This window comes from Hemicordylus capensis, chromosome 4 (assembly GCF_027244095.1).
Source record: "Hemicordylus capensis ecotype Gifberg chromosome 4, rHemCap1.1.pri, whole genome shotgun sequence".
Classification (NCBI taxonomy): domain Eukaryota; kingdom Metazoa; phylum Chordata; class Lepidosauria; order Squamata; family Cordylidae; genus Hemicordylus; species Hemicordylus capensis.
The window spans coordinates 252,620,240-252,638,539 of NC_069660.1; the positions used below are offsets into that span (position 1 = coordinate 252,620,240).

Sequence of the window (18,300 nt, forward strand, 5' to 3'; positions counted from 1 at the left end):
CTCATAGTGATGTCTGTGGACCAATGCAAGTTGAATCATCAGAAGGAAGTAGATATTTCTTGACTTGCATTGATGACTATTCCAGATACACTTTTACATATACTCTAAAGGAGAAAAGTCAAGTTTTGGAATAATTTAAGAATTAAGTTGCAATAGTGAGCAACGGGTTTGGCAGAAAGCCTCAAAGACTAAGAAGTGATAATGGGGGTGAATTTACGTAAGAGGAAATGGCCAATTATCTAAAGGAACAAGGCATTCAACATGCATGCATAGTGCCTTACACCCCACAACAGAAAGGCATAGAAGGAAGGAAGAATCGTTTCCTATTAGAGATGACAAGGCACATGTTGCATGATCAGGGTAGGCAAGCAAATTTGGGGGGAAAGCAGTTATGATTGCCAGTTACCTAAAGAACAGACTGACAACCAAAACAACAGATGCAACACCTTTTGAATTATGGCATGGGGTCAAACCCAGCTTAGGACATGTCAGAGTTTATGGGTCAAAAGAATATACATATGTTCCTAAAGAGAAAAGAAATAAACTGAATTGCAGATGTGAAGAAGGAATACTCTCTGGATATACACTAGGAGGGAAAGGATACAGAATCCTTTATGTGGCTAGTGGAACAGTGAGAATATGTAATGTAGTATACTTTGATGAAAGACAAAGGCCAATCACAAGTGAAGTGCCAGAAATTGGACCAGAGATCCAGATGGAAAAGGAACCAAATGTAGAAGAAATTCCCATAAGCCTGGAGCTAGCAAGCGAACCAGAACCAGAAGGGGAAGCAAAAGTTAAGCCAGAAGCGAGATGCACACAAAAGCCCGACAAAGGGGTACGACCCAGGAGACTCCCCGACATGGCCAGAAAGGAAGAGACCCAGGAACCCTGCACATGGGAAGACATTGAAAGACTGCCAATATGTGAAGCGAAAAGTTGGAGAAAAGCAGCAGAAGAAGAGAGAGAATCTCTACACAAAAATAAAACTTGGACACTTGTGGAATTACTCACTGAAGAAAGTCAGTAGGATGCAAATGGATCTTCAAAACCAAATACAATGCAGAAGGAGACATGGAGTGCTACAAAGGCAGATTAGTAGCCACTCTCAAAAATATGGTGAAGACTATGATGAGACATTTACTCCTGTCATGAAGCATACTTCAGTAAGAGCACTTCTCAGCATAGCAGCAGCAAGTAAGATGTGTTGACCACATACCTGTAGATGTGAAACCTGCATTTCTGCTTGGAGAAATAGAGAAAGACATTTACATGGAGCAGCCACCAGGATTTTGAGAACCTGGAAAACAGAGGCTTGTATAGAAACTCTAGAAACACATCTATGGCTTGAAGCCAGCTGCTAGAGCATGGAATGAGAAACTGAACCAGATGTTACTCAAGGAGGGGTTCACTCAGGGAAAGGCTGACCCCTGCCTATACTCAAAATTCAAAAATGACAGATGGGCTTTCATTTTGTCTTATGTTGATGATTTTATTATTTGCTATGAAAGGAAACAAGATAGTCATGAGATTGTGGAGCCCCGAACAAAGACGTAGAAGTGAAAGAACTAGGAAGGATTTCCTATTATCTTGGCATTCAAATAGAAAGAGAAGAGGATGGAAGTTACCTTTTCAACTAGAAGATAAAGGATCTCCTAGAATGTCTGAAACTGACAGAAGCCAATGAGGTCAGTACACCAATGGAAACAATCTTACTGATGCAAGATCAGGACAGTGAGCCATTGCCAGACAACAGTATATTCAGAAGAGCAATTGGAAAACTCCTGTACATAACAACAATCATGAAGCTAGATATAGCTGCAGCAGTGGGAATTCTGAGCAGAAGAGTAAATGCACCAACCAAGAATGACTGGACCACAGTCAAAAGGCTGGGAAGATACCTGAAGGGTACAGCGCACTTCAAACTCTTGATACCAGGCAGCAAGCAGCAACCGCAGACTAGTGGGATACATGGACACTGATTGGGCCAAGGACAGAACTGATTACAAGTCCACATGCAGAAATCTGTTTTTTTGTGGAGGCGAAGGCATCAGTTGGACCAGGGATTCTCAATGTTGGGTCCCCAGATGTTTTTGGACTTCAACTCCCATAATCCCCAACCAAAGGCCACTGGGGCTGGGGACTATGGGAACTGAATAACTTCTGGGGACCCAAAGTTGAGAATCCCTGAGTTGGACTAGCTGGAAGCAGGCAATTCTTGTGCTATCATCCACAAAAGTGGAGTACATACCAACTGGCCAAGCATGTCAAGAAGTCACATGGTTGCTAGCAGAGGCGTAACTAGGGAAAACGGCGCCCAGGGCAAGCATTGAAATTGCGCCCCCCCCGCCGCGCCCCCCCAGCATACATCTGACTGACACACATGTGTTTTTTCCTCACAACAACCCTGTGAAGTTGGCTTGAATCTCAAACAACAGAATTATGATGCAATGATGATACACACCACATTATACTTAGGTTTTTCCTCACAAGCAACAACCCTGTGGAGTTGGCTTGTATCTCAAACAACAGAATTATGATGCAATGATTGATGATACACACCACATTATACTTAGGTTTTTCCTCACAAGCAAGAGACAATCTCCAAAGGTCCTGGCATATAACCCCCTCCCCCATTTTTCTTGCCAAACTTTGTGTCTTTAGCAGGATACCACAGGCACTTGTTAAAGCTAACACTGCAGGTTTTTCTGAGATGGAGCTGTTATAGGAGCACTTCAGCGTAAACTGAGATCACAAGGCAAGCTTTCACAGTGCAAAAACGAGCATGCCAGCAAGCAGAACTCATGGTAAAACTCTCTTGAAACACCTTGTAACAATGCACAGGCAGCTATGTTACACTGCTTGAGTCAACTCACACTGCTGTACTACCCAGGCTGTGGGAATTGACTCTCAGTTCCATATACATGCATGCATTTAAGATTGAGTGCCAAAGAATCTTTATGATTGTTTTTCTTTCTTTTGGGGCGGAGAGAGGAGCATATAATGCAAACATTAACACCTGTTAGGCATCTGAGAACCATAGTTGGGCAGCTAAATAAAAGCCTGATTCTTTAATATGTTTTTTTCCCCACATGTGGCTTCTGTAGTTTTTGCAACTCATTCAATTTCTCACCCTGACACTTGGTCTGCTGCTTCCACCCGCCCGCCGCCGAATCCTTTCTTCCGTGCGGGTGTCCGTGTGTGTCCTCGTCATCCTGCCTGAGCCTGCTGCAGTGCAGCCCCAGCACCAGCAACCATGCTTTCCTCCGCGACGGCGACTGCGCCACCACGTGCAGGCGAACAGAGGAGGACGGACGCACCGCATGCATGCGCAGTGTGACACGGCACGCCGGCCGAGTCGCGCGTGCATGCGTCACTGACTAGAGACCCTCTGGCTGGCAAGCCACTAGAGGGCCTCTTTCTGGCTGTTCCAGACTAAACGAGCGACGGAGCGAGTGAGCCTCAGCCAAGGGCAGGCGCAGTGAGCATCATGAAAGGCGCCCGCCGCGGTGCCCACCGCCGCCAAGCCAGGCCACTGACTGGCTGCCAGCAAAGCAATTGGGGGGGCGTGGGTGGTGTGGAAGGGACCGCTCATGGGGGAGGGGGCGCCGACGCGCTCCCTTGACTGCTGCAGTGCTGCTGCACTGAGCAGGAGAAATTTGTATTAAAAAACCACATTTAAAAAAAAAAATTTGGTCATGGCAGCGCCCCCCATGTGACCCGAAAAGATGGCGCCCGGGGCATGTGCCCCCCCTGCCCCCCCTATAGTTACGCCTCTGGCTGCTAGGGATGTGCACAAACAGTTTGTGCATTCCCTGGGGCAGTGTGGGGGTACATAGGAACATAGGAAGCTGCCATATACTGAGTCAGACCATTGGTCTATCTAGCTCAGTATTGTCTTCACAGACTGGCAGCAGCTTCTCCAAGGTTGCAGGCCGGAGTCTCTCTCAGCCCTATCTTGGAGAAGCCAGAGAGGGAACCTGAAACCTTCTGCTCTTCCCAGAGCGGCTCCATCCCCTGAGGGGAATCTCTTCCAGTGCTCACACGTCTAGTCTCCCTTTCATATGCAACCAGGGTGGACCCTGTTTAGCTAAGGTGACATCATGCTTGCTACCACAAGACCAGTGGTGCCTTTAAGTGAGCAGCTTACCTGTTTGCCCCCTCCCCACCACTTTCTCCCTGCCAGCACTCAATGTTGAAAGTGACGTGTGGGGCTGCAACATTCCTGTGTTCCAACGCCGATCGGGGCTCCAGGAAGGAATGCTGCAGCCCCACGTGTCTCTTTCAAAATTGAGTGCCGGCACAGGAAGAGCAGCGGGGAGGGAGAAAACAGGTAATGACCGCCTTACCTGTTTTAAAAAAGGCACCCCGCTGCTGCCTATTGAGCCAGTTTGAACGCTGGTGTTTGAACAGGTTCGGCGCTCCAGAAAAGGAGTGCCAACCTGTTCATGCACATCCTTAATGGCTGCACAAGTTACTGTTAGACTTTGTAATTGATGAGCCAAAGCCAACTGAGATGTTTGAGGACAACCAAGGATGATGGAAAAGACTATGTCTCAAACAGAACACACAGAGGCAAAGCATCACTATGTTTGAGAGGCACAAGAGAGTGGGCTAGTTAATCAAATACTGCCCAACTCAAGAGATGATAGATATCTTGGGCAGTACCAAGCCACTACCAAGAGAAGATTCTTCGAAAGAAGATGGGAGTCATAGATCAGTGAATGAGAGAATGAAAAGGAGTGTTGGAGATGCAGCTCCTGATGGCATGGACTCTTAGCACCAGCAACCTTATTGACCACTAGGGGCATCAGGGGTAGAGCTCGTCAGTAAGGGCATTCCCCCTCTGACCATGCTTTCTCTACTCTGATCCTCTTTTGTTAGTCTCAGGTTTCATTCTCTCACCTGAGAGAGAGACTTCATCCTTCCCCCTTTCCTTTCTTCCTATATGTAGCTAGCAACTAGGCATGTAGGTCTTAATCTATCTCCCTGATGGATTTCCTAAATCAACTACTTTATTTGGAATTTTAACTCTATGTTTCCAGACAATATTAATTAGCAGTGTTCCCTTACTTGTGCACCTCCGCTGCAGCTGGGGCAGATAAAGAAATCTTCCCTCCTGAGCTCTCTAACACTACCTAATGGTATAAATACTTTAACTCCCCCCCCCCAGTGTCATTGCTCTTCTTTTAAGCAGGCAGAGATGCACCTAGGTAATTTTGGAGCCTGGACCTAAAGGCCTTTGGCACACACACCCCATCAAGCTTTATCATGCTCAGCCAGATGACCACAGTACCCAAGACAGACTAAAGAGGATTTGGGGGCCCCCAGGGGCTGTGGAGGCCCTGGACTTCTGGCCTGGAAGTCCAGGGGAAAGAGCACCTCTGTAAAGCAGGTAAGTAGATGCTGGCTCCTTGAACGTATTGAGTGAATGAAGGATGCTTTTGTAGAAGAGGGGAGCCATAACTCCTTTTATGGGAGCTGAAGTGGCAAGGTAAATGATTAGAGCACAAGTGGAGGAAGACTCGGTGCGAGTCTGTGTTGGGCACAACACAGAGCACATTTGAAGACTTATGCTCTGGCAGTGCAGGCGGCAAAGAATCAATCCGCCCCTGCATTGCTTCCACAAATTCACATCCAGCTGACTTGTCTAGGGTTGTGAAAGGGCTACTATGTACCCCCTCCCCCTTGAATTTAAACTTGGAATCATCGGCCACTCGCTGTGACACTTTTAATGACTTATTTGTGGATAAAATCTCTCATATTCAGGCCAAGCTGGATTCCACAGTTACCACAGAGTCTACAGTGGAGGTGTCCAGCAACTCCTCTAAGGGGATTAGATTGGATCATTTTCAGTTTGTGACTCCTGAGGAAATGGACAAATTGCTTCGGACTGTGCATCCTTCAACCTGTTCTCTTGGCCCTTGCCCAACTTGGCTTATCACAACTGATAATCATATTATCAGAGAGGGTCTGGTAAATATTATAAATGCTTCTCTGAGGGAGGGCAGGATGCCTCCTTGTCTTAAGGAGGCTATTATTAGACCACTTTTGAAGAAAGCTACACTGAATCCCTCAGAGTTAGCTAATTTCAGACCTGTTTCTAATCTTCCATGGTTGGGCAAGGTGGTTGAGTGGGTGGTGGCCTCTCAGCTTCAGGCAGTTTTGGATGATGCAGATTATCTACATCCATTTCAAACTGGCTTTCGTATGGGCTATGAGGTTGAGACTGCCTTGGTCGGCCTGATGGATGATTTCCAGCTGGCTATTGACAGAGGGAGTGTGGTTCTACTGATCCTTTTAGCTTTCAATACCATTGACTGTTCCATTCTGTTCCGTTCCGTTCCTAGCCCTTTGGCAGATTCCAGAAGGTTGTGTTTAGAGACTGTTGTTCTGCTAACCGAGAACTGAAATGTGGAGTCCCATTAGGCTCCATACTGTCTCCAATGCTTTTAAACATACATGAAACTGCTGGGAGAGATCATCAGGAGATTTGGTGCTGGGTGTTATCAATATGCTGATGACATCCAGATCCATTTCTCCATGCTGACCTCATCAGGAAATGGAATATCTTCCCTAAATGCCTGCCTGGAGGCAGTAATGGGCTAGATGAGGGATAATAAAGTTGAATCCAAATAAGACAGAGGTACTGACTGTGGGGTGTCAGGACCCGAGAGATGGTTTCAATCTGCCTGTTTTGGATGGGGTTACACTCCCCCTTAAAGATCAAGTACGTAGCTTGAGAGTGCTCCTGTACCCAAAGCTCTCCCTGGTTTCTCAGGTTGAGGTGGTGGCTAGGAGGGCTTTTTATCAGCATCAGCTACATCAGCTACATCCATTTCTAGAGGTGAATGACCTTAAAACAGTGGTGCATATGCTGGTAACCTCCAGGCTTTACCACTGCAATGTGCTCTATGTGGGGCTGCCTTTGTACGTAGTACGGATACTACAACTGGTATAGAATGCGGCAGCCAGATTGGTCTCTGGGACAACGTGAAGGGACAACATAACACTGGTTTTAGAAGAACTGCACAAGCTGCCAATATGTTTCAGAGTGAAATACAAAGTGTTGGTTATTACCTACAAAGCCTTAGAGGCTTGGGTCCAGGCTATTTAAGAGAGCACCTGCTTTGTCATAAACCCTGCCACCTATTATGATCTACTGGAGAGGTCCAGTTATAGTTGCCACTGGCTCGTTTGGTGGCGACTCAGGACCGGGCTTTCTCTGTGGCTACCCTGGGGCTTTGGAATATGCTCCCTGCTGATATAAGAGCATCTCCTTCTCTGTTTTCAAGAAGAACCTCAAAACTCTCCAGTTTTCACAGGCTTTTAATTAGAATTTTAATAATTTAAAAAAATTGTTTTAATAACTATTTTATTTGATTTTTATTGTGTCATGTATTTTAATCTGTGACTTTTAAATATTTTACATTTTGTACACCGCCTAGAGATGTACATATCAGGCGGTATAAAATATGATAAATAAATAACCACTAACTGTTTAGTGGCGAAAAATTCCTTTAAAGTTACCAAACATTTTTACAAAAAATGATTAACTTATATACAGACATTGAACCTTATCAAATCTGTGCACGAGTAGAAGGTTAACCATAAGTTGACATTACAATTGGGTTAATATGTTTCTGATACTCATGTGAAACTCTCAGACAGCTGAATTCTCTGTGTTAACATGACTAGTTATATAGTAGCTTTACCTCAAAAGATCCAAAAAAGCAGACACAGATAGGAAAAATGGTCTGTAAGACAGTCTTCCAAAGTAGTCTATCAAGGGCAATAGCCACCATAAGTTTTACTTGCCTAATAGCCCCCAAATAAAGGGGGGGGATACAGTTCTCTTGCCTTTTACCAAAGCTTCTTTTCCCACTTGCTTGAAGTGATTGTTACTTGCAACAAATGACTTAGATGTTTAAGCATCTTGTGTAGATATTAGTCTTATGTGGTGGTATAGGTTTTTACCTGTTGTCCTCTTTGATCAACCCCTGCTAACTGGGCAAAGAGGCACCTTTTACTGTGGTGATTCTCTTTATTTCGCAGGGGGAGAGTAACTGGCCCTATCCAGCCCCAGCACAGTACTTCCAGTGACTGTTGCTGGTGTCTATCTTATGTTTCGTTTTAGAATGTGAGCCCTTTGGGGACAGGGAGCCATCTTATTTATTTATTATTTCTCTGTGTAAACCACCCTGAGCTATTTTTGGAAGAGCGGTATAGAAATCAAAATAATAATAATAATCTTTCTCTCCAGCTATGCAGCTACACATATTATAAGAACTGAACTCTTCCTGTGATGTCAAACCTTCTGCATCACCTTTGAGCATCTACACTTGATCCCTCTGAAGCAAGACCAGAACAGGCAAGGGAGACCGCCAAACGGAATGCTGTTTCACTCATACTGCCTTGTTGTAATTATTGACACTTTCATTAGTGACACATTTGTTAGTGTCACAACCCACTGAAATAGCTCACATCTCCTGAAGAGCTGGAGGCCTGCTACATCACATATTATGACATCATGGTACATGACATAAAGGCATCTCCAGGCAACATAGGAACATAATACAAGGCAGAATGCATTTTTAAAGGCATCTCCAGGCAACATAGGAACATAAAACAAAGCAGAATGCATTTTGAAATGGAGCCTTAATTATTGTATTCATAAGCACTCCACATTAATTTATTTCACCTGAGCGAATGCAAAGCTAATTTTTTTTTCTTGCTTGGAGTTAAATGGATGTGACAGTGGCCTGGTTCAGATGTTGCATGGAGCCAGAACTGAATCTTGATTTTATATGATGTACACTAGCCCAGGGCATGTGTGCTTCCCTTGCCCCTTCATATGAGAACAGATTCTGCTTCTGATTCTGGCTTAGACAAGCCAGGATCTGTTGTGACACCTGAACCTGGTGATCTCGGCTTATTCTTACTAGTTTGGTCATAAACTCATACATATTTTGCATCAATTGTTGATTTTATTGTATCTTCTTGTTTGTAGTATAAACTGTTCCAAGTAAATAAATAAATAGATATGCCAAATAATATAATCCCAGCTTAATATTCTGGTTTATTTGGAAACTTTGGCTAGAATAAGCCACGATTACCTGGTTCAGATGTCATGACAGGTCCTGGCTTATTCTAAGCCAGGATTACAAGTGGAGAGGTAGCATGGTATAGTTCCCCACGCTCTATGTGGGGCTGTCCTTGAAGATGATTCGGAAGCTTCAGCTGGTTGAGAATGCTGCTGCAAGGATGCTCATGAGTGTCATACCCATCCTGTGGCAGCTAGGGGTGTGCAAACAGGTTCAAATTCAAACTGGCTCGATGCCAGGTTCAAGAGTTCAATGTCAAGCCGGCCTCGAACCAAACTTGCCCCTGTTCGGCTCCATCTCAAGCAGAACAACCCTGGCCAGTTTGTGGGTTCTACCTTTAAAATAATTTAAAACATTTAAAATTTAAACATCATTTCCAGGAATGCTGCCACAGCTGTGGAGGGAGGGCGGTATCCAGAGGTTCCTCCTCCCCCACCAGCCTCCCCTGGTGTCATAACGGCCTGGTTTGGGTGATTTTTGGCCTGTTCCGGGCCTCTGTATGGTTGCGGTAGCCATTTTGGAGGTTACCCTGCATGTGCAATGGGCTTCTGCGCATCACCCAGCCATGCAGAAGCCCATTGTGCATACACAGCAGCCTCCAAAATAGCTGCTGCAACTACTACCCCCCACAGCCACGATAGCACCCCCAGGGGCGGTAAGTTTCAGTTAAATTTTTTTAAAGGTAGAATCCCCAAACTTGAACTGAACCAGGGGTTGTTCAGGGGTGTTTGGGGGTGCACAAAACTAAACATGCCTAGTCCAGTTTGGGTGTACTAGTTTTGTGCACAAACCCTAGCAGCAGCTTCATTGGTTACCAATCCACTTCTGGGCTAGATTCAAGGTGTTGGTCTTAACCTTTAAAGCTCTACACCGCTTGGGCCGGGGTACCTGTCGGACCGCATTCACCCATAAGAACCTGCCAGGGCCCTCCACTTGCCATCTAATGCACTGCTTGTGGCCCTGCCACTAACAGAGATCTGGTTGGCGGGGACTAGAGACAGGGCCTTTTTGGTGGTGGCCGCTTTTCTTTGGAATGCCCTCCCTGAAGATTCACCATGCTTCCCCCTCAGTGGTTTTTAAAAACAATTGAAACACATCTTTTAAAAGAGGCTTTTAAATGTTTTATCGGCTGTTTATATCTGGTAGGTCCTTTAGTTTCTATAGTTCTAGTTTTTAGCTTTTTATTAATAACTTTTAATTTGAAACTTTTTTTTTTAAATGTAATTTTAAATGTGGTTTTAGCCTGGTCTTTTAACTTGTTTAACTTTATTAGTCTTTTATTTTACATTGTATCTGTTTTATTAATGTTGTGAGGTGCCCTGAGCAGTAGTGTACTAGAGGGGCGGGGTATAAATATTTTAAGTAAATAGTGGCTAAAGTGTTGGACTAGGACTTGGGAAGCCCATGTTCAAATCTCCATTCAGCCATGAAACTCACTTGGTGACTCTGGGCCAGTCACTTATCTCTCAGCCTAACCTACTGCACAGGATTACAAGCATAACCACGTACACTGCTCTCAGCTCATTGGAGGACGAGTGGGATACAATTGTAGAAATAAGTAAATAAGGTCCTTCCTCCCCTCACTTGCAAAGAGGAGGGGAAGTGTACATGCCTAAAGCTATGGAACATTGTGAAACCAGAATTCAATCTTGACTGTATGAAGTCTGAACTGGGCCTACACTTAGGGTCTTTGAAGAAGAAGAAATAGTTCTGAAGTTCAGGTGAAGCATAAATGTCGAGATATCTATCTATCTATCTATCTATCTATCTATCTATCTATCTATCTATCTATCTATCTATCTATCTCCTCCTTTTACAACCATGGTGTTATGTACCTTGGGGTTCACAGAAGGAAAGGAGTTGAACTCCACTGGTCAAGTACCATTGAGCTGCTTCTCTTTCTCATTTCTTTGATGAGCTGAGGTGCACTGAACCATTGTCCACAATACTCTCAACGTAGGAGAAAACAGAAGTAAGGTTGGAGCAGTGACTTGTACTTTTAAAGATGCTGTTCAATAGTCCAGAAAGGACAGGACATCCTTGGTCTCTCTGTCTTGGCGCCCGTCCATGGACATTTTCAGTATGTGGCATATGTCCTGGAAGTATAATCAGAAGAGTACTGATTAGCTCGTCAGACTGACCTGCTCATCCCATTTGTCTCAGTTCAACAAGCATGCTGCTCCGCTTAGCCATTCTGTTTCTGAGTCATGGGATTGCTGACACAAATGAGAGAGCCCTTCCCTTGTGATCCAACATCTACCATATTCTGAGCCACTCCTCCATCTCTGACTTTTCTCGACAGAGACTGAACACACCATTTCCTTAAAAGTGCCTGCATGTGATACCGTACCCTTTTGCCCTTCGTCTGCATAGTTACTACCGTCATGGGGTAGTTTGTAGGTTTTTAGATTGGGAGCCCTTTGGGACACAGACCTGTCTTCTGTAAAGAACCATGCATAGGATTGTGCTATATAAGTACATAAATAAATGAATAAGGTTCACCTAACTTTATGATGCACTTTGGAATTGGAAACAGAAGCTTCATGTACATACACAATGCAAAACTGGACTTTGATTTTCTGCAAAATATTAAGAATAAGGCAATATATTTCTGTCTCTTCCTGACTCCAGACAGGATTCATTTGCTCCCCCTAGTTGCTCTTTATTTCCGGTCATGCTGACAATTCATAATAGTAAAGTGTTTTTAATGACTCTATTAGCATATATTTATCCAGAGCTAACAACCTTGTTTACTGTGGCTGTAGTTTTTCCACGGTGCCAGTAAACCTTTGGCCGAGAAAGACAGTTGGGCTAAGCCCACCTCTAGAAATAGATGACCAACATGGTTTCCACACAACTTAAAGGGCCAGTATTTTTGCCACCTACCTTCCAATCACTAATCAGGAAGGAGCTGGTGGTGGAGGGGGCGTCTTTACCTGTCCTTAGCTGCTTACTAGTGGTATGCTATTCCTGTCTTCAAGACTAGGGATGTGCACAGAACCGTGTTGGGGAGGCTCAAGGCGGCAGAGTGCCCCTTTAAGAGCGGGGGAGGGTGCACTTACCCCTCCCACCACTTCCCTCCATCAGCGTCTGTTTCTCTCACAGCTAATTGGGGCCACAGCGTACCTCCCTGCTGTCCCGTTGGCCCCACTGGCCGGATATGGCCAGAAGTTCCAGACTTGCCTGTGCATGTGCGGTACGCTGTGGCCCCGATTATCTGTGAGAGAAACAGACGCCGATGGGGGAAAAGCGGCTCCCCTGCTGCCGTCAAACTGGAAGAACCGCTGGTTCCGTGCACATCCCTATTCAAGACTGGAAGAGTTATAACAGGCCACTGGGAAGTGAAGTATAAGCCCTGAAGATCAGTCTAGGATATATTCATTTCTTTTAAACAGTTGTGGGATCCCAAAGAGGAGCTAATTTGCAAAGGGGCTGGTTTGGCATCCTAATACAAATTCTACATGACTGAATTATTAACTTGAGAAATGTTTCAGCATTCCTCATTGGAAGGTACACAGTCTCTGAGGGTGTCTTTGAGGGGAAGATGAAGTAAGAGTAATTGGCACTTTCTCTTCTTATATATCCTTTTCAGGTCAGAAGTGGGAACTTATGCATTACCCACACCAGCGAGACGTTTGAGCTTCATGCACACTGAGTGCCTGCTTCAGATAATACAGGCAGCACAAATGGTTAAATCAGAGGCCTTTCTTTCCACGGCATTCTCTCGCTCACCATTTCTAGGTGCTTGTATTGAAATGCTTGGGGCTGCTAGGACAGAATTGAAATGAAGAGGTGGTAGGGTTCCCTCTGGATTTCTTGACTCGCATTCTTGGGCCTTCAGGTCTGTCAGAGCTGCAGAGGGCAACTGAACTCTGCATCAGCATTAGATCATAGTAAAGTGGTGGTTGATTTGCTTGAGAAGGGCAGAGCCAGCATGCTGATTTCTGGTTGCAGGTTTTGGATCCATATTTGTATGGAATGGCAAATACACTATGAGGTCATTCACACAACCAACACTGGGGCAAGGAGAAAGGGTGGGCGGGGGGGGGCAGGGTTCAACCTACTTTCCCCCACTAAATATTTGTGTCTTTGTTGCGCAAGCTGCACATGCACACGATCCACGCTGTTGGAAGTAGCGCGGATCACTATCTGCACTCCTCCCAGCAGCGTGGAGCAACGGAGGCCAGGACTTGTTTTCCTGGCCTCCGGATCTCCTACAAGGCACCGTGTAACAAGTGTGGTGCCTTAGAGGATTCCGCCATCAGATGGGCGCTCTAGGCACCCGTCTCTGTGTCTCCTCGGGCAGTGTGCAGCCCAAGGAGACACACAATCCCAGCAGCCAGATTAAGGGAGCACTAGAGTCCACCTTAAGTGGCACAGCAGGAAAATGCTTGACTAATAAGCAGAAGGTTGCCGCCAGTTCTAATCCCCACTGGTACTATATTGGGCAGCAGCGATATAGGAAGATGCTGAAAGGCATCATCTCAGACTGCACAGGAGGAGGCAATGTATTCTACCAAAGAAAACTACAGGGCTCTGTGGGCGCCAGGAGTTGAAATTGACTTGATGGCACACTTTACTTTACCACTCCCTCAACTTTGGCCAAGCGCTGGGCTAGGAAGTGGGGTGAGGCTGGGTGGGAGCTCCAGGATCCATGCAGATCCCGGCACACCACATGAGCAGCCTAGTCCAGGCTAGGCTGGGCTAATATTGCAACAGGTCAAAGTGAGAGAATGAAGTGGAAGGAAGTATGAACCAGTTACAGGACCTAGTGAAACTTCGTCCGGAAAGATTTGTTAGTCCCATAATCATTAATGCAGGCTGAGCCATTGCTTTTCAAAGTTTCTTTTTTGCTAGGGTCCTGAATGGTATCGGCTTTTGGCAAGATGGATGTTTACCTTCCAGGCCTCAATGATGCCACATAGCATTAGCAACAACTTTGAGAAACTGCATTTCACTCTTCATGTATGCATTCAAGTGTTCCTTGCACTGCATGATCATGCTACTGGAGGCTCCGTAATGGGGCTCTAGTTTTCTTTCAACTTCTTTCAGACACAGGCAGTTCAGAGAAATGGAAAAAGAAAGCTTGGCATGGCACAGACTGCTCAAGCATATTGAGGGTTGAATTCCACTCTTTCAGACCGATTCAGTCCAGTGAGCTGTATTCTCTTTAATGTTTCACTATGCTCTGACTGCCTAAATTAGAAACAAGTGTTCTTGAATTATTTTTCATTCTTATGTGCAAAAAGTACAGAACAGAACAATAGTGCAAACAATGCAGCAAAAATGCTTTGCTACATTTAGGGAAGGCCTTTCATAAACAGGTGTAATTGAGAGAGATGATGTTTCATATGCTAATTTTGGTATCCCAAGGCTCCCGGACTATAGTGCAACCATGTTCTTCTCAGTATTCCATCCGGCATCGCTATAATCTGTTCCCTCTATTTGTATTGCATAGTCTTCTCCTCTTTTTAAGTCTTCTGTTAGGCCATTCATCCCTTGTCGACAAGTATCTTTATTTCAGTCATTTCTTGAACCCATCCCCTGGCACTAGAAGAGTAGGTAGAGCCATGCAAACAATTAGCTGTATGTCTGGTAGCCTTTATTGCCTGCTAAATGATCATGTGTCAAGGTAGTCCTTCCCTTCCACTACTAGACTCCATGCCCTAACTTCTTGCTTTCTGTTGGCTATGGCAAAAGGCAAAGGGGCTCTGGAATTTCAGGCCCATATTTGAATGACCCACATTGTGTGGTTTTAAAGAAGCCCTGGTTGCGATGGGACCCAGTTTGGGGCCCAGATACTGTAGCAGAACATTTGGATATTTGGCAACATACTCTGGCTCTGCAAATCATCTCTAGTCTGGACTGGGAGAGGAGCCTAATGTGTATAGTCACTTATCACACCACAAACAGTAATTATCACACATTTGTATTACTTAAATTGATTGTCAGCTTAGAAGGTTGTGTATGCCTATGATTGTTGACTGTGAATTGCTTATGTAAACAGGATGTGTTCCTTTCTCTTAACCTTACTTTAATTGTGTAAAACAGATTCCCACCAGACCGTGTGTGTGTGTGTGTGTATCCACAGTCTCATACATTATGCTGGCTTTATGCCTCATATATTTTGCACACTTTACAAATTAGGCTCCTTGCACCCACACTTTGCCTTGGTCTTTGAGCTTGACATTAGATTGGAAAGGGATGCATCCAGGCAGAAATTCAATAGGTGCCAGCTTCAGTTACTTGTGAGAGATGCTGATGAAGAATTTCTGCCTGATGCATCTCTATAATGCACAGTGCTTTCCCAAAGTACCACCTATTATAGCACATATATTCATCAGGTGCAGAACCCATCATCCCTTGCTATAGTTGCACCTGAAGGATTTTTGCCTGGCATGTTGTGCCATTATTCACAGCATTTTGCAAATGGGCTGCTAAATTTTGTGAGTTTGGGGCGGTATAAAAATATATTAAATAAATAATAATAAATAACAATATCTGCCATTAGTACCATGTAGTTGATCTGCATTCTCACAGCTTCCAGTTGTGGGTGCACAAATAATCTGTATTTTACAGGCACTTTCAGCCCTGTAAAGATGTCCAGGCTGACGCTAATTGCCCGCACCTCAGCCAACAGTTGCAACAACAGCTGGAAGAATTGCAGAGAGCTGGGATTAAGTCTGTAGTTTCTCCCAAGCATTTAAGAGGAACTTCATATAAACTTGAAAAATCATATGTTAATAGCATGTCTGCAAATGGAAAACATTCCATGCTTTTGGGAGCATGAGTGAAAATTATAAGCACCTTAACTCTCATCTTACACGCAAGTTTAAAAAATATATTTTCTTGTTTTTTGAAAAGGAAAATAACCGAATTAAATGTATGTCTGTGTGGAGTTGTGAAGGAGATGTTAGGGATAAGGAGACAGAGGTAAAAAGTCAGTGTGGTACAGTGGTTAGAGTGTTGGACTAAGACCAGGGAGACCGGATTCAGTTCAGCCATGAAACTGACTGCGAATTCTCGGGTCAGTCACTTATTTCTCAGCCTAACCTACCTCACAGGGTTGTTGTGAGGATAAAAATATAACTATGTACACGGCTCTGGCTCCTTTGAAGGAAGAGCTGGACAGAAATATAATGAACAGAAATGGTAAAAAATTAATACATACAATTTAAACAGCACTCTAGGGTATTTAAATAATGTCACGTATTGTCTTGGTTTGTTTGTTTGTTAAAACTCAATGACCTATAGATAAAACATGCATAGGGCTGTGCTGTACACAACCTTGCAAGACATTGTCAAAATTAAGTTAATTGAAGTAAATAGACCAATCTCACTAATCCATTATTTTTACTATGACGACAAATATTTATATGCTGCTTTTCAAACAAAGTTCCCATAGATATAAATTTATATCTATGTATCTATAAATGAATGAATGAATGAATGAATGGCTCCCTGTCCCCAAAGGGCTCGCAATCTAAAAAAGAAACATAAAATAGACACCAGCAACAGCCACTGGAGGGATGCTCTGCTGGGGATGGATAGGGCCAGTTGCTCTCCCCCTGCTAAATAAAGAGAATCACCACTTAAAGGTACTGAGGCGTTACAGAAATTCATGAATCATAGGTCTTGCAACAGTTCAACCTAAATAGAGCCATACTACATTCAAAGGTAGCTTATAACTTAATACAAAATTCTGGAAAGAAAAAATCCAGGAAAAGTTACAATAACCTTTCAATGTATCCATCCAATTATGAATTTGCATCTAGGAGCTTTGAATAACCTTTGAAGTAAAAAGTGACATGCAGACTCATTGGACAGATGATTTGCGTTTGGGGACCAATAAAATGGTGAAGCTATCCTGATGATCACTGAAAACCGGACTAGGGGAGCCCAGCCTGGTTTTTAGTGATGGTCGGAACCATAGGCGAGCCCCGTGTTCCACGGCAGCTAGCCCACCTGACAACCCCTCCTCTTAAACGAGGTTAACGGAGTGAGCGAGTTCTCCGTTAACCTTGTTTTTCTGTTTGTTTGTCCGCCATGGCTGGCACACTCAGGGTGGGGGGGGAGAGAGGAGGGGGACCCGAAGAAGGCACCGTGCACTCGTGAGGTGCCTTCCTGGGGGTCGGGGTGCTGTGTGGGGGTGCTCCCCTTCCCCCAATCCCCCAAGCTCCTGACGGAGCTGCAGCCAGGTGCGGAAGTGCCCGATTGGAGCAGCCACTCCTATGGGCAGCTGATCCGGCCGCCCAACAATGAACAACTGCTTGAGTGCGAGGAGAGAGGGCTAAGTCCACTCTCCCCGCACAAACCCTCCTGGCGCTTCACAAGTTCACACTAATCGTGTGAAGTGCCTCAGTGAGTTCTTAGAATGGTTGAGTGTTGAGAGTTGGAAGACCCTTTGGGATATAGTTTTAGGAGGCATAGGTGGATGCAGAGGGAATGGGGGATTGCTGAAAATCACTGCCCATGCAACAGAAAACTCTAGTAAGTGGGTAGAGGATTAGTTCGGAGGTTAGCTGTTGATTTTACTCCTCACCTTAATTATACAGGCATTCCTGCATACATAAATTAAGTGTGAATGTGTATCTGCATGCACCAACATGCACATGCGCGTGCGCACACACACTGAAAGTAGAAAAGGCCAGAAACCAGAATCTCAAGGAACACACTTTAATTGTGTGTTTGATAAAGTAAACTCCTGCTTCTGAAAGCTCATGAAGCAATCAAGTAGTTTTTACGGTGCCACAACCATCTTTATATTCTCTTCTATTTGTATTTTTCTACTTTGGGGAATAATGTTGTCTCCAGGGGCGTAACTATAATATGGCAAGGGGAGACAGTTGTCTGGGGGCCCACTGCCTTGGGGGGGGGCAGAGGCAAGTCACATGACTGACTTCCCCAGCCGTGTACCCACCCGGGCTGGTGTGTGTGTGTGTGTGTGTGTGTGTGTATAACTATGCTTTTTGTTACCACTATTCAGCCTCGTTTAAGATTTCTTTACTTCATGAGCTGAGCTTCAGTGAGGGGGGGGGGCAATTTTGAGATCTTGTCTCTGGGCCCACTCCAACCTTGCTACGCCCCTGGTTGTCTCCTTGCTTAACAGATCAAATCTTGTGAACAAAAAGGTGCTCAGAAAGTAATATGTTTTTTTCTTACAAGAAAATACCTTTGTAAGAGATTTTGTGCAAGA

At 44.7% G+C, this 18,300-nt stretch overlaps 1 protein-coding gene across 5 annotated transcripts in view; it reads right to left on the reverse strand.

Moving 5' to 3' along the window:
* KLHL14 (kelch like family member 14) overlaps nucleotides 1-9,369 on the reverse strand; it is a 207,866-nt gene extending 198,497 nt beyond the window's left edge. For 2 of the 5 annotated variants that reach the window (XM_053246806.1, XM_053246807.1), the window contains exon 1: nucleotides 8,327-9,369. In XM_053246806.1, the coding sequence (XP_053102781.1) occupies nucleotides 8,327-8,409 (83 nt within the window). In that variant the 5' untranslated portion in view covers nucleotides 8,410-9,369. Of the gene's footprint in view, nucleotides 1-8,295 lie in introns of all 5 variants that reach the window. The other 3 variants (XM_053246808.1, XM_053246810.1, XM_053246812.1) reach the window with 3 other exon arrangements.
* Nucleotides 9,370-18,300: the final 8,931 nt, after the last annotated feature.